This window comes from Zea mays, chromosome 5, assembly GCF_902167145.1.
Source record: "Zea mays cultivar B73 chromosome 5, Zm-B73-REFERENCE-NAM-5.0, whole genome shotgun sequence".
In the NCBI taxonomy this organism is placed as follows: Eukaryota; Viridiplantae; Streptophyta; class Magnoliopsida; order Poales; family Poaceae; genus Zea; species Zea mays.
Genome location: NC_050100.1, coordinates 173499115 through 173511785, shown reverse-complemented (window position 1 = coordinate 173511785; position 12671 = coordinate 173499115). Strand labels below are relative to the sequence as shown.

Genomic DNA, 12671 nt, shown 5'->3' with positions numbered 1-12671 from the left:
CCGCTACTCCTCTGGTATGGGAATTTCTTCGCCGCCCTGCCTTCTTCTGTAATTTGGCTCGAATTATTACTGTTATTAATATTAGTCGATCTCGAGCAAATATCATCAAATCCCTTACTGAAATTGCTGGTGTCTCCTATTTATACCAGATTTTCTTTGACAGTCAAAACACATGTACTAGCAGTTTGTACTATTATTCATGTGGTGTAGTAGTAGTACTGGCTCTAGCATGATTTTTGCCAAAGGAAACACTACTTTTGTCTTCTGAATAGAATCTCAGTTTTCTGTCGGCTGTGTTGCAAATAGGTATCAAATCTGACAGACCCTAGACTCTTACATAGGAGCCAAAAACAGTTGGGTATCTATAAGCCCTCAGCTCTTATGCAATGTGTTACCTTTTTTAAATTTACTGCTTGGTGAACAATTTAGATAGAGACAATTTTACACAACAATATAGTGAATTAGCTGACAAAGTAAGGCAATCCTATTTACATGTTGTACCAGAAGATATCATCGAATCCCTTACTGAAATTGCTGGTGTCTCCTATTTATACCAGAATTTTCTTTGACAGTCAAAACACATGTATTAGCAAATCTGACAGACCCTGGACTCTTACATAGGAGCCAAAAACAGTTGGGTATCTATAAGCCCTCAGCTCCTATGCAATGTGCTACCTGTTTTTTTTAAAATTTACTGCCTGGTGAACAATTTAGATAGAGACAATTTTACACAACAATAGAGTGAATTAGCTGACAAAGTAAGGCAATCCTATTTACATGCCGTACCAGAAGAGAAAAGCCCTAGACTTTGGATGTAGTTATCATTATATTAACATACTTCCATAAGATGAAAATTGTGAAAACAACTTAAAACAAAAAACTAATCAGCCATTATAGTGGGTTAGCACATGCCATCCAGTTAAACAAAAAAATATTAATAGCAACAGGGAGTGCTTATGACTTTGTATTAATAGCAACAGGGAGTCTAAAACGGATTATATGTTACTCTAAGTTCACCATCTCTACTACTAATTATGTGTCTAATGTAGGCATCCACACCCCAATGGTGCACGTTCTGCCGCTGCCGCGGCCGCACCCCACCCCGCATCCCGCAATTCTTGGTCAGGTGAGGTACAAACAGCGGTTGTCGTGGACCAGATTTGGTAAGCCAACTCTTATGCTACAATTGTTTGCAACAATTTATCTCATGTTTGTCATTGTAGGAGATCTCTTGAAAGAAAGAAGATCCACTTCCTGCTTCTTTGGTATGTTGGGTGTTATTTCTCAGTTTTGGACATAATCCTTTACAAGAAGTTTGCGTTTGCTGGTAGTTTACGGTTCCATGAGTTTCATATGTACACAACGACACAAATAAAGGTGGGTAACTTGTGAACACATTGTTCTTGAGGTTCCATAATTTTTTTAGTGAATGGTACCACAAACATGATAGCTATTGCTTTCAGCACCTTTTGTCTCCAATAAAATGTACTGAAAATAGTTAAATAATAGAATCTAGGAGCAACTTGGAGTTTTAAGTTTGAACTTATAAGTTACGATGCTTCAAGTTTGGATCAGATCAAACCATGTTAATTTTCCCATCTTATAACCCAGGGTTTACGTGGTCACCGAATTAACCCGTTGTCTATGTTGCTTGCTCATAAGGGGTTATGGTAGGATTTTATCCATGGATGATTAACTCTAATGAAATGGTGAATAGGAACAATATCATTAGATGTACATTCTTTCTGAAATCCTCCTTTTGAGATTAGGTGGTATGTGTGCCTCTTCCTCCAGCTCTTGCAGCATGTAATGCAATGTAATAGGGTAATCAAGGCAATTAACAGTCCAACACTGAACAGAGACATAAAAGGAACCAAAGGAAAATAATTATCATTACATCATGGGATATAATAACGTCAGTCGATTTGTGGGAAGATGGTGGCTCAGATGATGGATATGTACTTGTTAAGCAGGAGGATGTTGTTGATGGGATGACTTCCTTTATGGCTGCATGCTTGGTGTCAATTAAAAAGACCAAGGTAGCTGTTTTCTTCACTTGATGGTATCATCATGCTGAGCGAGGAGTTTTATGTCTCTGCATCTTTGTATGAGAGGTGTTTTACATATTTAATGTGTGAATTTCATGTCTATGCAGGACCTGCTCCCTGATCAACTTCAAAAAGGTTTCTTTTTCTTCCCTTAATTAAGAGGAACGGTCAAATGCAATTTTTTATCGGATATTCTGATGTTAAACTTTTTGACTGTTCATATTCTAGCTCTTAGGAAGGCGATTTCAGTTGAAAAGAAGAAAAGTAAAATCTGGAAGGCATGGGATGAAACTAAAGTCATTTATAATGTTGCTTCATGGGGGCGCCACTGCTGTTGGGTAAGTTTTATAATCGCACTAACCTTGGACAGTAATATTTTCTGAAAGAATTATCTTCCCACAAAATAATCACCAAGTTGAATAGGGGTCTGCTAGCTTGCCCCCCTAATCTCTATATAGCGCTACACTAACTATTTGAGTAATCCGTCATGCAGGGTCTACAATAATCGAGCATTACCTACGGTCGCAACTATAACGTTTCAGACTTCCTGCCGTGTGATAACCAAATTCCTTTGAATATTGTGTCAACTACTAGGGCATGTTAGAATTGCTTGCGTGTGTGCTTTTCCATTGTTTAGGCAACATAAAGCTTGAGACCATTTGTTTAGTCTATGCTGATGAGTTTGACTGCTAATTAGCAGCGCCTCCCAGTCAAAAGCAGCATGTGTATTGTATAACTGTAAATATTGCCTTGATTTGAATAAACTTGTTTTTTGAGCTAGAACTTTATTTCACGAACTTCATATGATAGACCCTACTGTAGAGTATTTCTTTCTCTTCTCATTTCCCATTATTGTTATCACTTCTCTTTCAACAAGAATTTTCTTTCTTATTTTATTTTATTTTATGTAGAAGTGTAGAACCATATAGTCTCTTTGGCTAATTTAATGTGGTTTTGTTATCTGGAAATCTGGACTAATATATTTATCCCATCTTTAAAAGTTGGTAGGGGTATTTTATCTACTATCTTTACTACTATAATGCACTACTTTTAATAGTTCCAGTCGTGGTTTTTGTGCGTCGCGCCCCACCCGCTCGCTCGTTCTCCACGCTTCGCTATCCAGGAGCGTCCGTCCGCTCTTTGACATCCACAACACTATCATTTGAGCATTACATATCTTTTTTAAAATGATTTAGTTGTGCATTACCATTTTATTTAATATTTTGTATGCCGTCGCAACGCACGGGTACCTACCTAGTTCTATTATAAGTTATTTTACCCAAAAAAGTTAAAGCATTAATGGTTTAACAAAAAATATACAAAAATTATAACATCAAATATCTAATGCTACTTATTTATTACCATAAATGTTATAGCTTTTTCTCCCTTTGCACGGCACCTTCAGATCTCTTAGATAAATTTTAGTTCTAATCTTAATTAGCATACGTTATGGTAGCTCTGGTTGTATCCCATATTAATTTCATGACATCATATGGATACTAATGTTGAATTCAGATTTTTAACTTAATGGTTGTTGCTCCCTCCATTCCAAATCTAAAAGATATTTTGATATTTCTAGATATATATACTTTTGTTATAAACTTAGATATACAATATGCATGTATATATACATAGAAGTCAAAACATTTATAATTCAAAACTAGAGAATCACCGTTTTTATATCCAAGTTAAGTTGTAACTCTTGTGTTTATTATAGAGTTTATTCAAAACCATTCTTTTGAATTTTGTTAGAAATCAAGGATTTTTAGGTTGTAGACTGCATGGCATAGACGACAGGTTTAGCCTACACTACAACACTCGAGAACAGTAGAGATTAAGGCAAGATCTAGGAGGTGCAACACTCGATAAGGGTTTGGGGCTCGCTGGTCTCACGATGCGAGGCTAGATACTTGTAGAAGGCCAAGGGCCGACATAGGTCCTTGAGCATCTAAGTGACGCTAGTGCTCGAATGATGGACTACCCTGAGTACCCATAGCCTTTTGTAACATCTCAAAGTACTAGAGGCCCCAAGGACTTGGACCTATGAGCACCTCGGGGGTGAGGTGCCTGAGGAGTTACTCTCATGAGCGCCCTGAAGCACAAGGGGTCCGAGGGCCTGTATCGATCACTGATTAGTGCCTCGTGGAATAAGGGCCCTTGAAGACTTATATTATTTCACCTTTGAAGATCCTAGAGCACTAGGGGCCTCAACCATCAGAGCGCCTTGGGGTCCGGAGGGCCACCGAGTCTCTCTGATCGTGACTTGGTGTAGTTGTTCCTATTTGGAGTGCATCAGTAGCAAGTTACCTAGTGCCTGCAGGCCCTTTTCCTAGCAGGGGTCATGGGAGGTCCTCGAGGCATGGGGCCCCTAGTAGTGGTGAAAGTTCCCTTTGCCTGGGAACACGAGCTAGATGTCGCCTATAGGGGGTGAATAGGTGAATAAAAACTGAAAATTCTTACTCTACTCAAAGACTAGATCGCGGTGGAATGAAAGACACTTCGAGTAGGTCGCAGCAGAAATGAAGTTCCTATCTCAAAATATCGTACACTTCAAAGATAGCTTATACAATAGATAAGTATTGAAGTGAAAGTATAAAATCAATTAAGACAAAGTGACAGCACACAACACATAGCAGATCACACAGAAAAAGAGATTTATCCCGAGGTTCGGCCAAGCCTGAAAATGATTGCCTAGTCCTCGTTGGAGTTAGCCACACCTTAGCTTGGAGTCTATTTCAACTCCTTCCTCGGTTTGCTTAGATCTGTCAATGCCATAGATAGAGCCTTCCACTATGTCACTTGTTGGTTACAACGACGTTGTGGCTGCTTACAATCTTCTCGACAGCACCCCGACAAAGTAACAATGCTCAAGATCCTGCTCTTGCTCTTAGCATCACTTTCCCTCTCTCTAAAGGCTTATAGCTGTGCCTCTACACAAACTAGAGAGATACACAAGAGAGGGAGAGAAAGAATATGATCACTTGATGTATGGACTTGTTTGCTGCACTTGTCTACTCCAAACGGGCGCCTAGTGCTCCCTTTTATAGCCCCAAGAGATCACCTAGCCGTTGCCCTTTCAAAAATAAACTGCTAAAAAGTTGCCCTGGTTACCGGGCACCTAACTTTCCAGTGCGCCTCCGCACAACAGTCTATAGATCCTTGATTGGTCGCCTTCTTCTGTGGGGGCATTATACTGTCTGGTGCTCCAATTTTCTCGTTGACGCCTGCTGGCGTGGCAAACTATCCATTGCCCGAAGACCACCGGAATGTCTGATGACTGGGCCTGGACTGTACGACATTTTTAGCCGAGACACCAGAGGCTAGGCAGTTGGCCGCCCTGGGGGACCGGACTGTCCGGTGCTACCCAGAGAGCAGCACAAACTCACTTTTCCTCCTTTTCTTCACCATTGATTTCAACTCTTTGGAGGACCTTCTTGTGACTTAGACAAACATAGTTAGAGTATAAATCAATTGACTAAGAACGAAAAGATTACCTCTTCTCCTAGCTTTTCTGTTTCACCTCAAACAGAGCTTCAGATGACACTTTCTCTATAAACATGGTTAGAGAGCAAAACCAAGGTTCCATTTGCGTAGTAGAAGGTGTATGCAATATATTTGAACATTCAAATCTGCACACTTAACCTTCTTCAACGTTTTGCCCCTTTTGGCCTGTTTGAGGTTGATGTTGGACTCCAAAACTCCACGTCTCCATGACTTGATCTAGTTTTCCATTTATGAGCTCCAACATCCTGCATAAGTCACACAGAACATATCCAAACACAAGAACAACCCAAACTAAAATTCAGAATGAACTTAGCTCTTTTGGGCTGCTTCTAGGTTCTAGCTTTGACATTACTCCTTCTAGTGACCTTGCTCTATATCTTGAGCTTGATCTTGAGCCTTATGACTTATACTTCATAACTATAGATGTTACCTCATTGATTGTAAGTTACGTCCTTAACTAGTGATCTTCGATGCATTATAGCTCTTCTCAACTCGGTCAACCTTGACTTTGAAGTCTTCTTCTTCACCCCTGACTATGGGTTCCTCGGCCTCCTTGACCTTCTCCCGTGAACTCGGTACCTCGAAGCTCTTCTTTCTTTCTTCCTTGGCTTGATCAGCTGTCTCCAAGATATGAACACCAAGACTCACTTAAGCAATGTTCTCCTTCACTTGTGATGTCCACAATCATGATCCACTCAACCTTTGGACCATCACATTTGTTCACTTGTGTTGAACCATGCATGCTTTTCACTAAGCACCTGTTCAACACTTAGCACACTTATCAGTCCCTTAATTGGGTTGTCATCCAAACCACCAAAACCCACAAGAGAGCTTTCAAGTGGTCCCATCATGGTGGGCCTCGCAAAAAATCTCTTGTACTAAAATCTTTAAATATGTCTTGGTGGCCGCCAGAGTATGGTCCTTCTGTGAGCAATGACATTATTAATACAATCGTATATAATTTTTTGGTGTCATTTACATATCAATGGAACTGAAAACAAAATAAACACCCAGTGCCATTATGAGAAATAATCTAAAGTTAGTCCATAAATTTGTATATAGATTGTCAACCATGTCATCAAGATAGATAGATATTCTTACCCGCAAAAAAAAGATTATGGTAGATATTTTAACTAACACATTAAATTTGGATCTAAATTACCTCTTCCACAATTATATTAAAAAAATAAAAGCTAAAACGCGTTAAATGTATTTCTAAATTCCAACCATATGATTCATCTTATTTTCATCTAATGATAGAGGGTGTGCAAGTTTTTAGAAAATAAAAATATCCAGTTTGGGTCTATGATTAATTGGTGGTTCTTTCTTGTTTTGTTTAGAATTTTATGATGTGTATCCCTTATTTCAGCACATGGATCTGGTAAGGATTACATATGCGATGACTTCGCTGGAGGCCAGGCCTGCACAAGTAACAATACTGAAGATATGCAAATTAAATGTCGAAGAGATTCACAGCACGTGCGTACAGTAGTATGGAAAGTCTCTGTGAAACATTAATAATATTGATATTGTCCAGCATGGGCGCGATTCTCAATACAGAGAACCGTACGATAGAACGTATCGAACACGCATATATGGATGGGAATTTGGGATGATATGCTAGCTAATAGCTAGCTATATATGCTCATCCCGCGTGATTTTGTGGATATATATGCGTACGTGGACGCGTTCATGCTTATTGCATGGCGAAACTTGCTATAGCCTATAGCTAGCCTGGAATTGGTATATCCCGCTCGCGTCTTCTAATAAATTCTGGAGATGGATAGATATAGGTAGGAAGCGTCAAAGGCACGTAACTAATTCGCCCAAGAAGGCGAACGGAATCTTTCAAGGGCTAGCTGACGTACGACCACGCAAAGATATACCACCGGGGGATGAGGAGGAGAAGGGATCAATTATGACTGATTTGGTGATTAGGGATCCCTAGAGGATCCATGGGGAGGAATTCCCTTGCAATTCAATTTTGAATAGCAAGAGGATTTCTTCCCCTCGGGATCCCCGGTCACCAAATTAGCCCTTAAAAGTCAACCTGGCCCTGGCCAAGGATAGACAAGAACGCGGCGATGGTACGGTCAGCGGGGGCTGGCCAGCCATACCTTTTCGTTCCACAGACCAACGCCGACCAGGTAGCTAGCTAGACTCATACAAGTATACAACCCACCTACTAGTTTCTTCCTTTTGATCTTAACCAGTCCCGGGCAAATGAAATTAACCGGCAATTGATTAATCCACCCACAGTAAAACAGGAAATTTCCGACGTCTAAAGTCGTCGGACATAAGTTATTTTCTACGGCCGAAGGATTATGTTCGATGGTACCTGTCCCTCGATTGTAAAGGGTCATAAATACTCTTATTTTCGACGGCGGCCGTCGAACCTAAGCTATATCCAACGATCACTTTTGGCCATCGAAGTTTATTCTCGGTAACGGTTTTAACTGTCGTCGGTAGGACCCACGCCTATTATATTCGACGGCCTCGGTAACGGTTTTAACTGCCGTCGGTAGGACCCACGCCTATTGTATTCGATGGCCCCGCCAAGCTACGTGTTTTTAGCAGTCTCGCGTTTTCTGATGTACCGCCGGGCGATGTTCACGCTGGTGCTGTGAACACGTCGACGAAAAAGTATATACTGTGGTACATAAAAATGACTCAAAAGAGACTTTATGGATGCACAAGCACAACAACCGAGCGTGTAAAATGCACGGGAGATGAAAAGTGGAAACAGACCCCGCCACCGAGAGGAGTAACGTACTTAAGCGACCTGAGATTCTGAGAATTTTCTACGCCATTAACTTGGGAATTTCTTGATTCCTTTCTCAAATTTTAGAGCTCTAGCTAAAAACTTTAGAGTTCGTTTCTCAAACTTTGAACACTTTAAAAACTTCAGAACACACTTCGGTTTAGTTTTAACACATCTAAAGCTCTAATAATGTAAGATAGACTAAAGTTTAGATCTGACTTTATTTTACCTCTAAAATTTAGAGAAGACAATCCAAATAGATCTTTAACCGACTGGTTAATAATAATAATACTAGTTAGACAGCTTCATCTAATGTCTCCCGTCCTTCTTCTTCAGGACATGAGTTCGAACCCCACCTCCTGCATCGTTTTTAACATTTTACGTTGATTTAATTAAATGGGTCGACGGGCTGGCCCGACACAGTTAGCAGGCCGGCATGACGTGCCTGGGCCATAGTTGTGGCCCGCGTGCGTCTAGCCCGTGTCGGGTGCCGTTTGGCCATCTATAAACGTGCAGCGGATTAATTTAAAATAGCTGTGAGGGGTTATTTGTAAAAAATGACGCATGACGACCGTTGAAACTGGTGCTTTAAGTATAGTATAGAATAGTAACGATTAAATAAAAGTTACTGCTTGTTTTAACGCACGCCACCACACCAACCCATTTACAATACACTGTGACCACACGCATCGCCGCGCGCGGGTTGACTTCTTCGCTTCCTCTTCCCTTCGGCTACGGACTTCGGTCCGGACCCCCTCCTCATCACCTATAAAACGCGCCTTCCGTCGCTCTTCCCCTTCAATTCGTTCAACGGTTCAACCCTCTCAGGCTCTCAGCAAACAACACCATCTCCTTTCTCCTCCTCTTCCTCATCGATCTGTAAGGCAAGATCTCAACTGATCGTTACCGTGTCAACCTCGCTCCGATCACACGCACAAGCAGAGCAGTTCCACAGCAGCGGCATGGCCATGGAGCTAGCCTCGTCGTATTCGGCGGCGGAGATCCCCCACTACTTCCTCTGCCCGATCTCGCTGGAGGTCATGCGCGACCCGGTCACGCTCGCCACCGGCATCACCTACGACCGCGCCAGCATCGAGCGCTGGCTCTTCACCGACGGCCACGCCACCTGCCCCGTCACGCGCCGCGCGCTGGCGCCCGCCGAGATGGACGCCACGCCCAACCACACGCTGCGCCGCCTCATCCAGGCCTGGTGCGCCGCGCACCAGGTCGAGCGCTTCCCCACGCCGCGCCAGCCGCTCGACTCCTGCCGCGTCGCCGCGCTCCTCGACCAGGGGCGCCACGGCGGGGCGGCCGCCGCGCTCAGGGAGATCAAGGCCGTCATCGCCGAGAGCGAGCGCAACAGGCGCTGCGTCGAGGCCACGCCAGGCGCCGTCGACTTCCTCGCCTCACTAGTCGCCAAGGACTCCTCGGCCGATAGGTCTCCATCCAAGCGTGCCAGCAGCCAGCAAGATGCCGACGACGGTGACTCCCTGGGGGAGGAGGTGCTGGATTCTCCGACCTTCATGAGCTCGCCGGCGGAGGACGCGCTCGGCGTCCTCTACTCGCTCAAGCCGTCTGAGCGGAGCCTTGCCCAGATCATGGAACGGGAAGGAAACTTCCTCGACACGCTGGCGTCTGTCCTGCGCCGCCCGAGCTACCGGACGCGCGCCTATGGCATCCTTCTCCTCAAGGCGATGACGGAGGTCATGACGCCGGCGCAGTTCATGATGGTGAGCGCCGACCTGGTGCAGGAGGTGGTGCTCGTGGTCTCGGACCGGGTGTCCTCCAAGGCTGTCAGGGCGGCGCTGCACGTGCTGTGCCGCCTCTGTCCGTGGGGCCGGAACCGCGTGAAGGCCGTCCAGGCCGGCGCGGTGGCCGCGCTGGTCGAGCTGCTCCTCGATGAGGGCGGCAGCCGCGTCACCGAGCTAGCCGTGGTGGCCATCGACCACCTATGCGGCTGCGCGGAGGGCCGGTCGGACCTGGTCGCGCACCCGGCGGGGCTGGCCGTCCTGTCCAAGAAGGTCATGCGGGTGTCCGCAGCCGCCACCGAGAGCGCCGTGCGCGCCCTCCACGCAGTGGCCAGGCACTCGCCGACGCCCTCGGTGCGGCAGGAGATGCTCGCCGTCGGTGTGGTGGCAAAACTGCTGCTTGTGCTGCAGACCAATGCCGGCGAGAGGGCTGGTCTCAGGGTAAAGGAGATGCTAAAGACACACGCTAGGGTTTGGAAGGACTCGCCATGCCTCCAAACACACCGGGGTTCTTACCCTTGTTGATACACAATATACAATGTAGTATCATGCATGTACATTACATTGATATTTGTAGCCAAGAGGAGCACACATTTGATTCTCCTTTTAGGTAGGGACATACTCTCGACGATAGTGAAAATTGTCTATTAATTGGGATATGATTTGGGAGCTTTATGTCCTTAGTTTATACTTGGAATAAATTTAAAGATGTACATTCTTCAATTTCATTTCATGTGTTATGTTTATATAACGTTATAACTGTGTGGTAGTTCTCTCTCGGTACAAAATATTTTCGTTTTTTTAGAAGTTAGCCATTTTTAACTTTGGCTAGATATAAATAAAAAATATTAATATTTTATAGTACATATAATCAGTAGCATTAAATATATCTTAAAGTTTATTTTATAATAAACTTTTTATAAAGATATACATATTTATTTTGGTTAAGAAAGTTTGTTCGACACGAATATAATAGCGGCAACTAATTTAGGATAATGTGAGTGGCTTAATTATTAGTGGCATATTGTGATTATAAAATGTAGATTTTTTTTGCATTTGGTTAGTAAGCATATGTTTTATCTGCATATTGACAAAATCCGTGATGCTGTAAGAGGTGTGGTTCAATTATATATGAGCTTGATTTGCATGTTATTTTATTGCATCAAATCTAATAAAAATCAGTAAGCTAATAGAAGAAAAGCAATAGAATATTATATTAATTTTTACAACAACAAGATATGTAGATGGTTTATATGTTGATAGATTAAAAGTATTGCATATAAGTATATGCCATGGACAATTTTTATAATAAATAAGGGATGGCATGAATAACTTGCATGAAAGAATTGCAAGTTAGTAGAGCACTTAGTGAGAAATGATGTGGATACCTAATACCTTGCCAAGTGATAGAATATCTAGTAGGGTTTGCTTTATTGAAGTGTATAGGTATATGTAATATTTTTCTATTGTAAGATTTTTCTAAAGCTAGCTAGTTTTTTAATTTATTGCTACAACCAAGAAAAAATACTACCGAGCCGCGAGCTGTGGAACATAAGGGCATATACAACCCTAAACCTCTAGATCGGTTTCTATGTACAAGAGAAACCTAAGAGATTGTATAATATAAACCCTAAGCCTTTATATCATGAATATAGTTAAGATAATATGTATAGAGAGTCATGTAAGACCGTCTCTTTCACTTTTTTCATTTAGTCCCTAAAGACCTCTCAATAGAACATATGTTAAATAGGGTTATACATGCCCTAAGAACGACAATGTGGACTAACCATACTTTTCTTTGGTGGAATCTATCCATTAGAGTTGAAATCCTCGACAGGGAGTTCATACTTTTTAAATTTTGTAGGATTTAATACCTCCATCAACAATAAGATATTTTTATATGGTATTGATTTCATCAATACCTACCTCCATCAACAATATCTATATATGGTATTGATTTCATCAATACCATGACCGTCTGGCTTTTGCACTACTTCAAAACAGGCTATGGATTGCAGCTGCAGCGGGCCGAACACCTGGGTTTAATCCGAACCGAACAACATGTATCATTCCTGGGTAAAAAAACCTCTATCCCTGCTAGAATGTGAACTGACAGAGCAGACACAATGAATGTTAGTTATGTACTAGTGTTGGTCTCTCTAGATTGTGCATGTAAACAAGTAATAGATTTGCATGTACCAAAGCTTTACAAAAAAAAAACATAAGACAAAAAAACATAAGACAAAAAAAACATACGACAGATGACAATATATATAATACCATGTTGAATTATGTTATCCCATACGCTAATTATTACTTACCTAAAATTGTTTTTGATATTTACTCAGAATAGTATCGCAATTAGAATTCAAACTTTAGTCTTTTAAAATGAGAGTTATCTTGAAATCAGTGTAGGGATTGGGTCGGTGAGCCGCGTTCCATTAAAATGAGAGATTTTCTTGAACCTAACAGAATATCGTGAATCGCATCCCCATCACATGGGATGTCCTCTCGTTGAAGAATTTGTTCAGGTATTTCATTAAGTAGGGCCTCATTTTAAATATTTAGGTTTATCACCTAGAGACTAGGGATAACAATGGGTATATAACC

At 42.2% G+C, this 12671-nt stretch overlaps 1 protein-coding gene across 1 annotated transcript; it reads left to right on the top strand.

Annotated features, from left to right (window-relative positions):
- The first annotated feature begins 9122 nt into the window (after nucleotides 1-9122).
- Nucleotides 9123-10794, top strand: LOC103627250 (E3 ubiquitin-protein ligase PUB23). Its single transcript, XM_008647537.4, has one exon. The coding sequence runs from the start codon at nucleotides 9276-9278 to the stop codon at nucleotides 10584-10586; it is 1311 nt and encodes a 436-aa protein (XP_008645759.1). The 5' UTR covers nucleotides 9123-9275; the 3' UTR covers nucleotides 10587-10794.
- Nucleotides 10795-12671: the final 1877 nt, after the last annotated feature.